Source organism: Siniperca chuatsi, linkage group LG4 (genome assembly GCF_020085105.1).
Source record: "Siniperca chuatsi isolate FFG_IHB_CAS linkage group LG4, ASM2008510v1, whole genome shotgun sequence".
NCBI classification, from domain to species: Eukaryota; Metazoa; Chordata; class Actinopteri; order Centrarchiformes; family Sinipercidae; genus Siniperca; species Siniperca chuatsi.
In genome coordinates this window covers 9,789,254-9,808,801 of record NC_058045.1, presented here as the reverse complement: position 1 = coordinate 9,808,801, position 19,548 = coordinate 9,789,254, and the positions used below count along the sequence as shown (strand labels likewise).

At 39.0% G+C, this 19,548-nt stretch overlaps 1 protein-coding gene across 2 annotated transcripts; it reads left to right on the top strand.

The window, feature by feature from the left end:
* The first annotated feature begins 7,274 nt into the window (after nt 1–7,274).
* On the top strand, nt 7,275–19,119 carry LOC122875279 (transcription factor 12-like). 2 transcript variants are annotated; one of them, XM_044194238.1, is made up of 13 exons: nt 7,275–7,482; nt 9,884–9,983; nt 11,163–11,305; nt 11,393–11,516; nt 11,611–11,681; nt 12,039–12,135; nt 12,230–12,303; nt 13,390–13,566; nt 14,274–14,379; nt 14,535–14,676; nt 16,341–16,570; nt 17,581–17,758; nt 18,048–19,119. In XM_044194238.1, exons 1-12 carry the CDS (start codon nt 7,414–7,416, stop codon nt 17,721–17,723), a joined length of 1,476 nt encoding a protein of 491 aa, XP_044050173.1. In that variant the 5' UTR covers nt 7,275–7,413; the 3' UTR covers nt 17,724–17,758; nt 18,048–19,119. The 2 variants fall into 2 exon arrangements, with proteins under 2 accessions (XP_044050173.1, XP_044050171.1); XM_044194236.1 differs by having other exon boundaries at nt 14,274–14,391.
* The last annotated feature ends 429 nt before the right edge of the window (nt 19,120–19,548 follow it).

Here is a 19,548-nt window from a genome sequence, read left to right as displayed (position 1 = left end):
GAGACACAGCTGGCGGAAAAAAAATAACCTGAGAGGATGAACTGTATCGAGACTGTCTGTACCAGAATATATAAATATAACGTTCACTTATGTCACATCAGTAAACCTGCTGAAAATGACATGTATTAAGCACATGTCCAGTTAATTTGATTCTAATGACTGTTTTTAACCTGCAAAAAAATCGTAATGGTATATATATATATATATATATATATATATATCCCTTTTATGAAAATATTAATGTGAAAATTCAAAAGGAATAAAGCCACCTAGTCAAGAAAAACAAGACCTAAATAAATTCTTTCATCATGACTTATTTTATGCTGCCATCTGTTGATGGAAACAGGTAATGTTACTCCACTGCTCCACTGACACCATGGTCATGAAACATAATGCAAGACAGCAATAGACTCAGACACACATGGGCAAGGCATGTATGTGCAAGTATACAGTAACTCGCATGACTTTATACCTCTCAAGATAAGAATAACAGGAACAAGAGGGAATAATAAAAGTGTTGCTACTTGGTTTCTGTTTGTTTGCAGGACTTGACGTTGCTCTGCTCCAGTTTTGTTTGTACATGTGTTTATTTTGTGTCTCTTAGCACAGTACGTGACTGCTTTTCAGTTTGTTCAGTGACTGAGCCTTTTTTCAGCGCACTGAATTTGATAATGTCTTTGACATGATCTGAAGTGTCAGAGGCCCAAGTCAGACAACAAGGAATACAAAAAATAGTTGACTACTGGTTGACTACCTAATCTCAATGTTAAGTGTGTGTGAGTGTGGGAGTCTCTGCAGTGACAAATGTTATTAAATATTGTAACCGCCTTTATATTTTGTATAGCTCTGTCAGTTTTTGTGAAGCATAGATTTTGGCCAATATTAACGTTTCACTGACATATTATGATGGCAAACACTTCTCTTTATCACCACTACAGTCTGAGTGGATGAATGGTAAAGCCTTACATTTTTAAAGCATTGTCAGTAATTTGACCTTACACAATGTAATGATATAAATAAGTGGACACAAGAAATATTTTTAAAAAATGCTTGTAATCCAAATCATTTGCAGATTAACTTTATTTTGGAATGAGGTAAATATATTGGGTCCCCCAATAATTAATTATTTCCTTGAAAATTGTGTTGGAAAATGGGTCTATTGTATTTGCTAAAATTGGAATATGATTTAAGTACTTTCTTTTCTGGCGATAAGTGTTCAATTAAGGACACATTAATATGGAAGGTAATGCCACTAGGTTAAGAACAGCCTGACTAGTGAAGCTACTTATGTGACCATGTTTTTTTCTAATCACATGCAATCTGCATCATATTTATTATGAGTGTAGTTCAAGGAATGAGTCTTTTAAGCGGTGTGTATAAAATGTGCTCCTATAGACTTTCCCATTATTTGTAAACATCTGGCCTGTTAGTAGATAACTGATATGGCATCTATAGAAAGCTTCTAACAGCGTGAATGAAGACATTCTCAGACGATTTCAGTTTGGTATGAATATAAAACATTTTGCCTTATCAAGAAAAGGTTGTGTGTGTAGGCCCACAGGTTAATGATCATAGAACAGGTTTGTCTACATTGCCCTTTAGAGTGACTCAGGGGGGAGTGCTTAAAATGAAGTAAAATTTTAAATACACTGATGAAAATTTGATGGTTGCTTACAGAATTTGAACCCCTAATCTCACAGTTGGTATTTATTCCTCACTATGCTGATGATATTGTTCTTGTAGCTGAGCCATGAAAAGACCTGAGGAGTATGTTAAATATTGTGGTCATAAACGTACTCCTAACAGTCACACGTTTTAGAAGAAAGTGTATGACAAGAAACATATTTGATTTGATATTTGTTTTAATACCTTTAACATACACTGAATGCTTTGAATATTTGAAACTACTTTTTTGTTTCCAGAAATTGTATGAAAAATGATCCTGGAACATCAATGGTTGCCTTTTTGCGAAAGGTTAAATTATGTAAAATTTCGGCTATGATACCTATAAGCAACTGTATAAATCTTGTGTTTGATCATAGACTAAGCTGTAGTGGTTTGGGCGGATTGTAAGCAAATAAGGAGAGACGTGCAGAACAGAGCTATGAGCTGTTTCCTAGAGAGCACAATACACAAAATAGTCTCATAGTTTGTGGACATATGAGGGAGGGAGCCATGCGACGTGAGGCATAAAGTTGGCATGGAGCAGCATTAGAGCAGGTCGTAAATATTACATATATCTTATCTATGATATGATTGATATTCTATTCTGCCTTTTTTGCTTCTGTGCTTCTGTGGGTCTTGTAGGTGAGCTTCGCACCCTCTGGTGTATGACATTCAAATAAAACATTAATTTATCATACTAAAGCCCAATAAAAATTACCCTGAACTTGTAGAAATGTAAATATTTACTTAGGCCTGTTTAACTTTTGTTTTATTTTTTTAAACATTAAAACTATAAATTGGAGTAAAACAGAAGAGCTACGATCTAAAGCTGTAGGATTATATTGTTAATTTAGTTGTGGTGTGTGAAACACTGCAATGTTATTGACTGTTTTGGGAACAGTCTCTGAAGTTGTAAAACATTTTCTCATTTACTTAACAGACAAATGCTTTAATTATGATCAGGTGGCCAAAATGTCTCATGTTTATTGCTGGTGTAATTTGATGAAATAGATCTTTGCTTCAACATTTAGATATTCTTGACACTTTCTCTTTCTTTCTATAACGTATCACACACATCCATCAAACCTTGTCATTCGCTGGCTTGTTAACAACACCGGAGGTGTGGAACAGTGACACTTCATCTAAATCTCAAGAAAATGTTGTTTCCTTGTTAGTCATTGTTTTCTCACTCTGTTTTTGGCCTTCGGTTGCTGGCTATTCTGGACTGATTTATTTCACTGTCACTCTCCTGTCACTTCTGATTTGGGTTGGAAGATCTCATGTCAGCAGTCTTTGCCCTTGCTCATTCCTCCGAATGTTAAAATGTACACAACACTCCTCCCAAAGTTGATGCCATTTTTGTGGCCATATATAATCCATGGCAACAATTTACAATACCTCCTCAATGTAGCCTACTTAGTTCTGAGTCACGTGTGGGCTTACATTGCTTGATTATTAAAATTCTACACAAAATATTACTTTTTAGAGGAAATATTTCATATTATGCCATGCAGTATTTACCAAACACATGCAGGTTAATTTGAAGGAAAACACTCCCTAATACTTAATATACTTAAAATATGGAGACATGTATCAATATAATGAGAAATATATAAAGACAAAGTTGACAAGGACCATCCACTCTGGATGATCAGGAAGAGCCCAACAATGTTTTATTTTTTCAGATCATTTTATTTCAAGAGAAAACCATTAAAGCTAATATTCTGTACCTTTTGCTGTATATTGTAGCTTAAAATATATAGTACATTTGGTACACTTAAACGCACTTCTTGCCCTCAAACACCACTTATTTTGTTTGTTGCAGAGTTTTGATTTCATGACATATTCCCAGGAAATCGAGCAGGTCACACATTAGACTGGCTGTGACCTAAAGCCACCCGTCTTCTCCTTGCATGTTATGGTGAATGTGGGACAGCGAGGTCATCGTGGTGGAGAGGTCGGTGAGTCTGGCTCTCACGTGCACCATGCAGCCATGGCTGCTCCAATCCTCTTACAACCCCCACTTCTTCCAGGCCAGACTGTAAGATCAGCTTGCTGCTGTCAGGTCTTATCCCGCAGATACAGTAGATCCTCAGTACAGAGTCACGCCAGCAGGTATCAAACACCACAGCCAACCTGCTTACCTCTGTATGCGTATAGTAGGCCTGTTTGCTTTTAAGATGCATTCACTGACATGTCCTCTAAAGGAAATTATTTACAGATATTTGCTGCATAAACTGAATTGGCATAAACAAAATACAAAATGCTAAGCATTTTTTTTTTTTTTTTTTTACAATATTGGTAAACCAGGATTGGTTGGTCAGTTCAATCAGCACTACTTTTAATTTAAGTACTCAAGAGCACATCCAAGAAATTATTATTTTAAATTGCTAGGAAAGTAACTAGAGCTAAAACAATTAGTCAATAAGTTGATTAGTTCATTAACAGAAAATTAATTGGCAACTATTTTGATAATAGATTAATTAAACATTTGATGGTTCCAGCTGTTAAATTGTGAGGATTGACTGCGTATTTATTATATATGATAGAAAACTGAATAGCTTTGTGTTTTGGATGGATTTTTTGTTGTTTTTTTGGGCAAAAAAATCTATTTGAATACATAACCTTGGGTTATGGTAAATGATAATAGGCATTTTTAGTTTTTCCTGATATTTTATGGACAAAACAATGAATTGATTAATTGAAAACGAATTTAAATTAATAATAAAAATAATCGTTAGTTATAGCCCTAAAAGTAACCAAACATTTTGTCATGTTTCTGTAAAAGCTAAATATTAGAATGGTGTCCTGTGACACTGTGAGAGGCAAAAGTATCCACGGTGTGCCTGCACTAAGGAAGACATTTTAGTCATTTTACTACTCAAATACTGTTAGCAGATCCCAAAAATAACACTGTTAAAGCCCAAATGTGATGGTACTTTTGTCCACTTTTTCTTTTGGTTTATCAGTTTAGTACCAGGGTGAAATATGGGAGTCCCTGGCTTTGACGTCACTTACACAACCTATCCCAGGCCGGGCTGTTATTGCAGATTTTATGCAGTGTTTTTTTTCCTCCTTTTTCTTGGCGTCCTGTGGAAGAGCGGATGGGAAATTCTGATGTCATCAACCTTGGCACAGCGGGACAGAGGAGCATGCAGACCCTCAGGGTGCCACGATTGGTGCCCATGTGTTTGCGCCCCGTAGATGGTGAAATAGATGGTGTGGTGCTGCCCGCCTGTGCTGCACCTGCGTCCCAGCATGCTGATTGATCAGTTTGGTCATGTGGAATGTCACCATCTGCTCCCCAGTCCCACTCACCCCTTCTTGTGTGAATGCCAATCACTGGCAGGAAGATAGTTATTTAAGCCATGTCAAATCAGGCGCATGACGATGAGCAATATGCCAACAACACTTGAAATGTGTGTTGCAGGCATAGTATGCACAACAGCATATCTTACAGTAAAAGGACAACCATGACTTCAAACTACAAAGGGGTATTTGTTTTTCTTTTTAGTTCTTATTGGTTGGATACATCAATATAATTTTTTTCCTTTACTGAATATAATCAGATTTTGTGTCCATTACTAATATATTCTGCCAAAATTGAATTTGATAACAGGGCTGCAATGATGGCGTGAGTGTGTTTTTATGTTTGAATATAAAAGTCTTCATTTCCTTTCTATTATTTGGAGCACGGCACCTTATTTATTTCTCCTCCATCCCCTTCAGTTGCTCTTTTTTTTTTTTGGCCTCTTAATGGCCAACAACGTATCAGGGGGCCATCAGGAGTGACATTCTTCATTGTAGAGCGTCATAACCAATGACATTTCAACCATGGGAAAATAAAGATATGCAAATTTGAACTCATTAACATTTGCATTACCTGTTTGAATAATCGCACTCCTGACAAGACTGCAATTAACTAAGATTGATGCAAAGTTCAGGGTTAGGGGACTGTATATATTTGCTCTTGGATCATTTACCCAAGATGTGTGTGTGTATGTGTTTTATTCATGCCTAGTGTGTCAGATGGGAGAACTGATCTCTGTCAGAGGAAAAGGTCATTCAGTAGCCACTGGTGTTCCTGGATTATTTGTAAAAATCCTGAATTTAGTTATTAATTTTTGGCTTAAGACACCTGCATTGAGAACATTTCCTCTTTATAACTTGTATCATAACTTAAAGAGAAAAGTAATCTTAGGACAGACACTATTCCTAAAGAAAAACGACTGACCTCCTAACCCAGTTAACACTAGCGTGAATAGTCAGGATTAGAAGCTGCACGGACTACACAGCTCACCTTCAGACGGATTGAAACCAGCGGACAATACTTTGTTTTTCTGCTCTCCGATCAGTTTGTTCAGTTTCTTCCCACAGTATTACGGTCCTGTTGCTTAACAAACTTTTTTTTTAGGGATGGATAGCTTGTTTAACACTATCGCTTCTTGAAATACAAAAAACTTTCAAAAATATTTTTTACAAATATACGTTGACTATTTTTAAAATACACTAACTGTACATTTAAAATCAAAAATAGGGAAACCACAGCATACACTTTGTTAAAGACTTCGGAAAGATACCAAAGTGTTGTTAGTTTGGCCACATTACACACAGTCCCCTTTGGCTTCAATGTAAACACTGGAGGGTTAGTAAGACAATGTGTTTAAGTTAAAGACTTTGCTGCTGTCTCAGTGGGAATTATTTGATTGGATTCGCGTGATGTCTCTCTAGGTCAAAATGCCATGCCAGGGCAGTGTGGCTCACTGCAGGTCTGAGCATCACGCCAACTGCAGTGTTTTTTCCTTTCTGGTGAATCATATTTATGTAACATACAGAGAATACTGCACAAAATACAGCAGATCAGCTCCTTGTACTGTTGTTGTTATTGAATAGTTTATTTGCACATGCAGAAAGTCACTGTCAATTTCAGCACCAGGGCAGCAGACAGTGGAGTTTACCTCACACAGGAAGTCTGAATGTTTAGGTGTTTTACTTTTAGCAGATCACCCAGACAGACTACTGTATAAATAACCTTTAACCCAGCCTCTGGAGGAGCTTGCCATGCCACACGTGCCTACAAACTAAGACTTTGTTCTATTTGTAAATGTGGGTCAGACAGGGGTGTGGTATTCTCTGTTTACTGGAAAACTCTACCTGTCTAACAGGAGATAATCTTCATGGCCTCATCACTCCTTGCTGGTCCTAAGGAGGGATTTCTGAGCTTGCGTGCATATGATTTTACACTAACATAGGATGACATAGGAATACGATGACAGCTGAACAACGAAGTTTATAACCCACACTGGTGATGGCGTTTTCCCCCCTTCTCTTTGCTCTGGTGTGGTCAAGGTGTTTGGCCAATGCGTGGGTGGGGAATTCCCTGATTATTACAAGTTTCAGTCATTTTCATTATGCCATTTTACATAAACAGGCTCCTTAATAGTCAGCACACACAAAACACTAAACCCTACAGCCTGTTTATTCTATAACTGAATATTATCTAATAAAAAAAAAAAAACAGGCTTGTACTACAGTAATAGCATCAACTCTTGGCCACCCCTCTCTGCCTCCTGGAATGGTCCAGCCCTTATTTGCATAAGTTGTCTGTGGGTAGCTGCATGACCAGCAGGGGTAGGTTAGGGGAAGGAGTGCATGTGGACTACATACACATGAGTAGTGACACGGACAGAAGAGCTGTGTGTGGACTGTATTGTGAGCCTGGAGTCTTGAACTGAAGCAGACAGAGTTATGTACTGTGCTCATCCTGTCTCTGGCACAGGCAACAACTCATTGATGTATTGCTACAACATGAAACCAGTGAGTATATTTCTTATATATATATATCTATTTTATTTTCCAGACGATACATGACACTGTCAGTGTGTTTGGTGATGATGCTGTTGTACTCTTTAATTGTCTTCTCAGATGTTCTGTTTGTTTGTTGACTTACACAATGAAACACTTCCAGCGTTTTCTGTTAACAGTGGTTGAACAGTGTGTTCTCTAATTGACATTATCCAAAATTGTGCATCAGTAAGAAATGCATTCACATGTGCAACCCTGTATAAATGTTACAAGACTGTTGTAATTTAACATTTTGTCATTTGGATGTACCTTTTATGAGGCATTTTGTGGGTTGGTGGGGATGTTTCCTACTCTGCACAGAACATTTGTTGGAATATAAGGTTGTTTCATCTGGCTGGTTTGCATGTGTATTTTGGAAAGGTCATGTCTATAGTTTATGCTGAATGTGTCATTGTCACTTCCTTGAAGAGTTGTGTACATGGTATGAAGCTTATTCTTGTTTAAACCTCAGTAGTTGCAACTTGCAACTTGAGTTAATGCAAGAACTAAGAGTTTGTATAACATTTTAAGGTAAAAATCTCAGTGAGTTCCCCATTTGTCACTTGGCTATTTGGTTCCCCATTAACAGCATTTAAACCAAGTTCACATGAAAATGTAATTTTCTGACAGTAAAAATCAAGATTACCCACAAATCACACAACTTATAACAACTCTGCATGCACAGCCCCTAAAATAATGCCAGCATTCAGTTAGCTAACATTATAACACCTCACTCACTTGTGGTTTCATTTTGACAAACTCATGTTAAAATGCACCAGTGAGACTCTTGCTTCCTGTTAGCCAAGCACCATGTAGTCAAGCCTAGCAGCAGAAAACATCTTGACATGAAGCAGATTGCTGCTATTTCTATTTGATTTAACCCTGCTATGTTGGAGCAGTCCCTCCACCACTGCAGCCATTATCAAAGGCAGCTTTGATCTCTGTGAGACTAACCATATCCAGACATCGTGGATCACAGAGGCAGAAAATTGGTTGCATGTGGCTGGAGTTGGCCATGGTGGAGCACAGCATAGGCCCTGAATAGCAAGTTGATATTTCACTCATCTAGCATGATAATGCTATGTGTATTTACAATGGAAAACATGTGTAGCTGTTTTTTTTTTGTTTTTTTTTTACAAGTTTATATGTATTTTCAGCTTAAAATAACTTTAGATGCAACTAATAGATTGCCAAAAAGGACATGTGTTCAAAATGATTATTTCAAGCAAATATGAAGGTTTTATAGTATTTCAATTCTCTCTTAGCTGTAGTCTTTATTTGCTGAAAAAAGTCCTGTATCATTTGTGATACCATGATTGATGGTTCCTAAATCAATGCTATGCTAAAAGAGGATGCCATGGTGACGGCCCCTCTCCAGTGGGGGCCAGAGAGGGCGTGCTGGGGTGGGGGTGTGACCATTATTAACGGGTCGCCTGCTATGCTGATGGTAAGGAGGACAATTGGCTTTATCCTCTGCCATATGCTGCCCATGGCGGCTCAGACGGGCCCAGTGTCGGCAGGGGCTCCTCTGTTTGGCCTAGCCCACAATCACCATGGGACTCATGCCAGCCAGGGTCACGGCTGTGTGTGTGTGTGTGTGTGTGTGTGTGTGTGTGTGTGAGCCTGTGAGTGTGCCTGCACGAGCATACTCAAGAGAGTCTTTAATAGCCTGCTTTACAGAACTTGTCGTCCGGGTAACTGACACCCCATTGATGCTGCGCAGGGAGGTTTATTTTCATTTCCTGGGGCACATCAAAGCAATCGAGGGAGGTGCAGGTGCAGCCCAGACCTCTTGGTGTGTTTGAGTGAGTGAGCATGTGTTGGTGTGTTTTGTGTGCATATGTGCAGTTTCTAGCCTTGTGCTTTACAATTAAAAGAAAAAAAATCATTAGCCAAAGGTATTTTTAGTTTAATTCTTAGATCTGTTTTCTATTTACAGTATTTTGTTTCCTACAGAAGGGGAACATTAGAGTGAGACTCAGTTCTGTGTTTGGTTTCTTTTTGAGGACAAAAGTATGAGAAGGCCTCTAATTCAATTTTATTTGGAAGGGAATTGTATCCCAGTCTTCTGAAGCCAGCCCAACCTGATCATGATTAGGGCAGGGATTTCTCATGGTGAATGGTCCCTAAATCCGGATGAGGAGGTGCATGGATCTGCAGCTTATGGATTATCGCAATAGCTCTAAGTGTGCATCAGCTCTCTGCTTTGTTTTCGTAATACTGTTGCTTCAGCTCGCACTCACAGTATTCAAATGTTTGTGTCAGTAAGATTGTTTTGAGTGATACAGACACATTGAAAATCATTGTTTGTGTACATTATGTTATGGTTCAAAGTTGTTTTCCGACAATGCCTTAAACAAGCTCCTCTCTTTAGGTTTATGGGCAGTCTCCCACTAATGACGACATCAACCACAACCCATCTTTACGTCCATCCACCAAGGCCCCCAGCAATGTGTTTGCAAGCACCTTCTTTGGTGAGCTCAAACAATCCAAAATGAATTATTCATCGCCAGTCACTGTAATAAGAACATTTTGCTTTGGTTCAGTGTTCACTCAAACCTGTCATCCCTTTAATATGGTGGCACCTACATGTAAGGACACATACAAATGCTCTGAGTTTTCAGGGACACCAAAACAGCCATAAAGTTCAAGCTTAATCAAACTAACTTACTTACATGAGCACAACAATGATCTGCTTTGCATGCTTAGATTTCTAAATGGGCAACAGTAAAATGTTCTGAACTCAGGTCAGCTGTGTTGGCCTTCTCTAAGTGAATGTTCAAGGTTCAATTTATTCATCCATAAAAGCATGGGAATTGCAGTGCTGCCATCCTAATCAAACAACGCTGAATGCAGAGCAGAAGAAACAGATCCCCATAAAATAAAACAATATATAAAAACAACCAAAAACTTTATTCCACAATAAATACTATTAAACAAACTGAGAGTCTACAGCCATGCTAACAGCTCTGTGAGGATGTATTTAGGCACAGCGGTGCTCTGATCAAAATGCTAAAATCAGCATGTTAACATACTCACAATGACAATGTTAACATGCTGATGGTAGCAGGCATAACGTTTACCATGTGAACCATCTTAGTTTAGCGTGTTGGCATGCTGCTGCAGATGATGGGAATGTCATTAGTTTTGCAGGTATTTGGTGATAAACCAAAGTAATTAAAATTTTGACCTGATGATAGATAAAAAGTCAGAGGATCACCAAAGTGATTAAAATTCATCCTTAGGGGGACATGCATGTGCGCACCAAATTTCATTGCAATCCCTCCATTCATAGTTCTTGACTATGAATGTCTGTACAAAACGTCATGGCAGTCCATCCAATATTTGTTGCGATATTTCAGTCTTGGGGATGAAAGAACTATTCAAACAATGGCATAAAAAAAGAATTAAGAGTACATTGAAATTAGAGTTTACTCTAATTTTAAGAGCCTTTAAAAACTGGGCATTTCCTATGATTCTCAAAGCTTAGATAAAGATAGTCACATTGGTTATACAAATTAACATCGTTCAGCCTTTGATTGATTGATAGGGCTTCATTGTTTCCAGATAGACCGCTGTAGAGCTTCATGACTTTACTGGCTGCTTGAGATGCTGCTCCAGTGCAGGCTATAACATATCGTTATCCATTTTAGAGGGGACGACCAATTCGCCCGACATCTGGAATGCTGTAAATGGTCTGAACCAGCAGGGCTATGAAGGTGCACTGGGAGCAGCCCCAACCCACCAAACACAGCCGGGGAGCTACAGCAACCTGCAACCACCACACAACCACCTGGTGAGATTTACCTCCAGGAGCTTGGTTGTTGACAACACAGCACTTTTTAACCCCTGTGGATTAAATGTGTGTTTGCTTACTTTTCAGGACTACTCTCCACATTCAGTGATGGCTGCTGATATGAACAGGGGTCTCCCACCAATGTCCACTTTTCACCGCAACAATACAGCATCCCGCACTCCATCAATCAACACCTCAGAGAATTCGATAGGTCAGGAAATGGACAAAATAATCTAAACTGCGTATTTCATCTCAGGTTTGTCTGCTCTTTATTGTAATATTTTACAATGTTTTCTTTTTTCCAGTCTCAGGAAGCCAGAGAAACATATCAGGAGGGTCACAGACAGGCGATACCTTGGGCAAAGCTCTGGCCTCTGTAAGTATGCACCACCTTAATCCCATTAGACCGGCTCATCTATGCCCTGTTATGTTCAAACAGTCAGACCAGAGCATAAAACCAAGCCCTGAGAGCCCCAGCGGTATAATGCAAAAGGAAAATAGTTGTTGGTCCCTGCCAGTAACAGACTAGTGCATATTAACAAAGAGCTACTCTCATGCTGCAGGACTTTTTATTGGCTGCTGACTAGTAAAATGACCAGAATTGATGAGTTTAGTCCAGGTTACGAGCCTGCTCCAAAGGCTGTGGCAGCAGCTGTAAAACCTTACGCAGAAATGACAAGTTGTGCCTTTAAAATGATCCATGCCCTCCTCCCCCCTCCCTGTCTGCTGCCAGATTTATTCCCCCGATCACACCAGCAGCAGCTTCCCCTCCAGTTCATCCACACCGGTGAGGTCTCCATCCCCGCTGCCGAACGCAGCTGAACCTGCAGGTAAACTGGAGTGACACGTGCTGCCCAGAGTGAAATATTATTTATATTTTCCCAACCCCTTCATGGTCTAATTTGGTTGTTTTCGTTTTCTCAGGTACCAACGTGTGGCCCCGGAGTTCAGTCCAGGCACCAACCTCGCCACACTATGAGTCTTCCCTTATATCATTGGTAAACACCTCATTTGTTATCACATGCCTGAAGTTTAGGTTATTTATTGTGTCATATAGAGCTAATGAATGGATGGTTATATAAATAAATCATAGATGAAACTCATGAGAGCATTGCAGCAAATATAATAAAGAAGAAAACGTAATATATTAAAAAAGACAAATAGATTAGGAAGTGGTAACAAACAGAGTAGCTTTGCAACAAACATCCAGAAGAGACTGCAAATGCCTACAAATGAGGGAAAACTGAAAAAAAGCAAACCGTATACTTACAGCTTGCACTGTATATAAAGTGTGTGGACTGATTTTTACTGGAAGGAACCTTAAATGAATAGTTTGATATTTTGGGTAATATGCTTATTTGCTGTCTTGCCGAGAGTTAGCTCAGAAGACTGATATCATTCCGACATCTGTCCAGTAAATAAACAGCTACAGCCAGCAGCCAGTTAGCTTAGCTTAGCATAAATACTGGAAACAGGGCGAAAACAGCTAGCTTGGCTCTGTCCAAATGTAAAATCTGCCTACCAGCACCTCTAAAACTCACTAATTAACATGCTATATCATGCTTAATCTGTACAAAAAACGGAAGTGTAAAAATGACAAGTTGCAGTTTTACAGGATTTATGTGCCAGACTGGTTACCTGGCAGCCTCGAGATCATGTCAAGACAACAGGAAGCCACTGCACCCTGCCAAGAAGCCAGGCTAGCTGTTTCCCTCTGTTTCCTGTCTTTTTGCTAAGTTAAGATAACCGGCTGCTGGCTGTAGCGTCATGTTTAATGCACAGACGTCAGACTTTTCAGCTAACTCTCAGCAAGAAAGTGAATAAGCCTATTTCCCAAAGTATCAAACTATTCATTTAAGGTTTCAAGTAAAAACTGTGACCTTTTTTGTTACTTTGTGAATTGTGGCTGTTTTTGTCAAAACTGAACACAAACAACTGCTGGTTTTGCAATATCTAAAACAAAATGTCCCATCTTTATTTAACTTTCATGACATTAAAAACAGTGTCCTGATTGCCAAATGCCACAAAAAAAACTTTTAACAATTAACTAACAATTTTAACTTTTTGTCTCTTGGTGTTTGCAGTCTCAGGTGGAGGACAGACTGGACAGACTGGACGATGTGATCCACGTCCTGAGGAACCACGCTGTGGGCCCCACAGCCAGTCTGCCCACCGACATCCACGGCCTGCTGAACCAGAACCACCATGGCCACCTGGGATCTGCCAGCACTTTACTGCTTACCTGTCACACTCCAGCCATGGTTAACAACCACTACTTTGAAGTATTTAAGGAAGGACAGGGCAGTGTGTATGGAAATTCCATCTTGTGTGTGTACAGTATGTGTGTATGCTGGGATTCAGTTTCAGGAATTTTCCACCCGCTGTGTCTGCATATTTTCCTCATGTAAAGGTTGTTGTCCTTGAAATAGGAAACTGAGCACAATGCGAGAGCGCTGTGACACGTCGCCCTTGTATGGAGAGCGTACAGTATGTGCGGACTCTAATTCCACTATGGGGTGATGGGGGCCTGATCGTGCCCTCCCATACCAGCATGTTTCCCTTTCAGCAGACCAGGGGATTTTGGCCCAGCTGGAGTGGAAGTATATGCAGGGGACAGGGTTTTTTAGTCTAATCCTTTGGGGGAGGGGAGTATTAAATTCTCTCACTTTTTCCAAATGATGTGTTGGTTTGAAGTGAATCATTCCTGAAGAGAATTAGTGGTATGTTTAGGGAATATATAGTAGTTTTAAGGGAAGGATTAAGATTGTCGGAGATTAAATTAATTCTGTAGAGCGAGAAATCTACCCAGTGTTATACCGGAAATGAGGGGGCAGATGTTGGGTTTGTGACTTACTTGTCATTGGCTGGATCTAAGAGTTGTATCCTGTATGCGGCTGAGCCAGCCTGACTGTCTTATGAACACATGAATATTGCCCTTATCTCATCCCATTCTTTTTGTGTCATAAAGGCTGAAGCTGTAAATATGAACAACAACCAATCAGCCTTCCAGAGCCGCACACAAAATGGCCACCCATACTCAGCCAGACAGAGGGCCACGCTTCAGCCCTTGCAAGGTGGAGGCAGAGGCGAGTCCTTTCTCTCATTTATCCGCCGCTGCATTAATATATGTCGCCTCCTTTATCTGCACTTTTGAACCTTTGAACTGTTAGGACTTAAGAGTTGTCACAGTTTTAAATGTTTTTTTTTTCATTATGTGTGATCTCCACAGGCGGTCTGGGAGTTCAGGGTAATCTGGAGATGAAGATGGAAAGCGGGGAAAGGGAAGAGATGATGCACACCAATCACAGCCACAGCTCTGACAGCCAGAGATCAGATGAGGAGAGTGAACACAAAACCCAAGGAGAAAACAGGTAAACAGTTCCACTTTCCTGCTTTCCTCTGAGTAAAAAACAAATAAAACATCATTCACCTGGTCAGAGAAAACTAGTTTGGTGTGTAAAATCAGATGCTGAGTGAAGAAAAACTCCTGACTCATTGTGCTGAAATGTTTGTGGTGTGCATGATTAATAATCTGCAATGGAAAAAATTAATTGAGATGAAACATAATGTATTTTGTGACTGTAAAGTAGTACAGCAGATTTCAAAATAAAAGTTCCTCACTCACAGGCAAGTATTAGAGCCTTCTTGCCAATTTAAACTACTGTCAGACCCCCTGCTGTGAAGGGCAGCTGTGTCCAGGCAAGCCTATTTAGCTCCTCCTCATTTTTCTTCTTCATGTTGGCTTAGGTTGCAGTGAATTAAATGAGGAAAAAAGAGGAGCTGCCAGGACATACAGTAAATGGTGAAGACATCAATGATAGAAAGGTGTGACGGGGGCCAACAGTACAGGCTAGGCTAGGTTTGCATTTGTATAAATTGTAACTATTGTAGGACTGCAATAAACAGTTATTTTCATTATCAGTTCATCTGCTGATTATTTTTCTCAATTCATCATTTAGTCTATAAAATAGAGAAAAATGCCTGTTACAAGTTCCCAGAGGCCAGAGTGATATCAACATATTGCTTGTTTTGTCTGACCAACAGTCCAAAACCCAAAGACATTCAAATTATAAAAATATGAAACTGAGAAAAGCAGCGAATTGTCACATGTTAGAAGCTGGAAATAAGGAGTGTTTGGCATTTTTTGCTCAATAAATTAATTAAATGATTAGCCATTTATCATTATCATTTATCATTTAATAGTTGCTGATTAAGTTTCTGTTGATTAACTATCAGTTAACCAACAAATTGTTTCAGCTTTTTGACAACAGACTTGACCATTTATGATGAAGGGTGGTATTTTAGGTTCATTAACATGGTTTTGGCATTAAATGAGCCACTGGAAAAATGTGGATTTATAAAGTCAGTGTCTGACTGTGATTTAAAACCAGACTGTACATCTTGAGTGTCTGTCCTGGTGTCTCTAATTTCTGAGGTCACTTCAGGACAAACCTCTTCATGACATCAGCTCTGCTGCCTGAGTGCGTGGTTTCTTTTTATTTAGATCTATAATCTAGTTGAAGGATATCGATGTTGATATATATGGATGACCCTCCAGCGGCAATTTTTCTACTGGACTTTTTTTTGTTTTGGTTTCTTATTAAAACTGAATGAGACAGTAATTGAAAAGAAAACAATTGTTGAAATGTGACTGAAAGTGCGTCTCTTAACTATCAGTGGTTATTGACTGAGTAGGGATTTTCTAAAATAAATGCTCTCATGGATGAATTATTTATAAATGTGCGCCTGATCACATGAGCTTGTTGTCAATGTACTATGTAAGCCCCTTTCACAGAACAAATGAGGGTATATCAGATGAACTCAGAAGACTCAATAACATGTCAGCTCAGTGACCAGCAGAGGGCAGAGAAATCCACAATATAACTCAACACAGTCCTCTTAGCCACTGAAGCCTTCACTTAGATCCACTTAAGCTTGAATATCAGTTTTAAAAGCATAAATCTGTCATTTTGAAAGATTCACACAATAAATTGTATCCTTACCAGCGTTTTCTCATACCTTGTTGATGTTGTAGTATCCATGAGGATGAGGACCTGAGCCCGGAGCAGAAGGCCGAACGTGAGCGTGAGAGGAGAATGGCCAACAACGCCCGTGAACGTCTGCGTGTGCGGGACATCAACGAGGCCTTTAAGGAGCTGGGTCACATGTGTCAGCTGCACCTGAAGAGTGAGAAGCCGCAGACCAAGCTGCTGGTGCTGCACCAGGCCGTTGCAGTGATCCTCAGCCTGGAACAACAAGTCAGAGGTCAGTGCATCGCTGCTGCAGGCTGTATGTCCTCCTCTCTGATGGTCCCACCTCAGAGGGAGATGCAAAGATGGAGCCTTGTATCTCTGTTAAGTCAAATAAGTAGATACTGAAAATAAAAGGCAGAATGTGAAAATAAGAAACCTACAACTAGGGGTTGGGAGTCACCAGTTGGTTACAGACTCTAAACATGTTTTTAGCCACAGTTTATCCAGAGTAAAATATCTCACACCATATCTACCTACCTACATTTTTATTTTATATATTTTTAATTTTTTTGCTGAAGTTGAACCTGCATTAATTAATTTTTTTACCACTTGGAGCAACATTATCATTTATTTGTCGTCGTATTTGTGTCCACTCTCTTTTTAGCTCTGTTTCAGTGTCCACCAGCTCCTGAGGGAAATATTATTAGCTGCTAAATGCTCCACTATGTTCACTAGCTAGTTGCTAACTTTATTTGTTTGGTGCTGGCCAGGTCGTGTACAGTGGGTTTTTAGAGCCTTTTCATCGAAAACAGCTGGTTGCTACGGCTGAAAACTACACTGATGAGAGCAGAGAGAGTGAACCAAATCATTTGAGTTAAAATCAAAACAACAAGTTGCTAAAACAGAGCTGAGAGGAATTGGAGAGTGTGGTAAAAAATTGCCGGTGGGTTCATTACATTACATTACATGAAGTCATTTTATAAATTGTTAATATAAAAATATTGATTAAAGCAGCTTTAAAGCCCCTATGAGCAGAATTTGGACATTTCTGACTTCTTGTCTGTGTATTAAAAAAGACACTGTGGCTGACAGCTTAATTTGACACAGTAACAGTAATTGATGATACACTAAAATTAACACTCAAAGCAGAATTCATGAGGTATTTTCCAACAGATTCTGCAGCACTAAAATACCTGAATCTGCATCATACAGGATAGAAATGAATAATATCCATGTACTACCACACATCTTCAGTTTCTTTATTTAGCCAAACGCTAACCCATTGTTTGTTGAATCCCACAGAGAGGAATCTGAACCCGAAGGCAGCCTGTCTGCGGAGGAGAGAGGAAGAGAAGGCGTCTGTGGTCATGACAGAGCCACAGTCCATGCATCTTTCTTTCCATCCCAGTCTGACAGACCCAGCAAACCCCATGGGCCACATCTGAGCATCTGATAATAACTACATCAAATCCAGCATCAAGTATGTAACATTAACAGTTTTATATTAGTGATAAACTTGAATAATTTTCCGAAATGATAAATTATATGATTTTCAGCAAACAGAAAATACGTGTTGAAAAGCTGTTGACAAAATGCTACCAAACCATGATGTTTCTATTTTTAGCGATATTGAACAGTAAACTGGTGGATATTTCTATTTGGATATAAAGCATATTTAGAAAGAACTCTTCAAAAATTAATTAATGATATTTATATAAAAGGTCTCATTTTCTCATTATCTCTGACGCCACTGTGTCTTTGATGTCCAGATGTTGAGTGAAGAGCATCCCAGGAGCATTCAGCTGTTTTTTGACGTCCAGCGTTTCTTCTGAATTCGGACCAGAGCGGAGAGGTCGACCTCTCTGTTCGTAAAGTGTGATGCAGTTGAACAATCATCTCCTCACCTCCCAAACGGACTTCTAACTTTGTGCCTAAACTTTACTTGTAACAGACAAATGCATTGTAAGCCGCAGATGTTTTGTACATATTTTGTATATTTATTGATTATCTGTCTGTTTGAATATATCTGAAAGGATGAAACTGAGTAGTGATGAGGTGTCATCTGCAGTTTGATTTTGGCAGAGCCAGATAACTTTCTGAATGACTTTTAGAGTGTATCACTATTTACCACGTACACTCGAGATTTCCACCGAGCTCAGAGGATTGACATTCCCACATTTGTGTGTTCAGACAACGGATTTCATTTGTCCTCTGGTGTGTGTGTGTGTGTGTGTGTGTGTGTGTGTGTGTGTGTGTGTGTGTGTGTGTTTGTGTGAGTATTGCAGGAGTTTGACCATTCTGTGAATGAACAGATCTCCGAGAATGTTCTTTAACACGTGGGCATCATCTGTTATTTGTATATTTGTTACAGATTTGTGTTATAGCACTGTTAACAAGATTACATGTAATGATACACTGGTGGACAGAATCACACTTCTTTTCAGTGTAATTACTGCTCTTCAGATGTAGCTGAAGCTCTTTGCATGTTTGAGTTTTTAATAGAAGATGTCAGCTTTTTTCTAAGTTATGTAACTTATCTTTTATACAAATATTGTGAATTTCATAATGTCTCTATTTCCTTTTGTCACTCTGATTTTACACAAGAAAACCCTTTTTGTGCAGTTTTACTAGACGTAGCCACATTTCATGCATTGAGCAATACAGTATTACAGAATAATTGATGTCTTGTTTGCTTATCACACTGCTGAACAAATACTAAATAATAATCAAAGATAATCTGAAATACTCCTATCATAACATGTACAGTATGTGTACAGTTTGAAGTAGCCTACAGGCATGTGTCAAAATGATAATGTAGCAATAAATGTCTTTTTTCAAATAGTTTGAGTCTGTATGTTATATAAAGTGAGTGTAAAGCACACATGCACACACACTTATTGTATATACAATATAGTACAATATAGATGGAATAAGTACTCAAAACCTTTAACCCTAACCTCCAGTAAAAGTACCAACACAATAATGTTAATAACTACTCCATTACAAGTAAAAGTCTTGCATCTTAAAGTGCGCTGAAGGAAAATTCCATAAATATCATCTGCAAAAATGTACTTAAAGTATCAAAAATGAAAGTACTTGGCCCGTATAACAGATAAATGATCATATATTACATTATTTAGATGGTCATAGTTATTGTTCGATCGTTAGTGTTGTAGCTAGTCCAGGTGCAGCTAGTTTGAGCTACTTTATGTACAGTTCTGTAGTTTAACCCAGTGATTCCCAACGTAGGGGTCTAAATGTGGGGAGTTG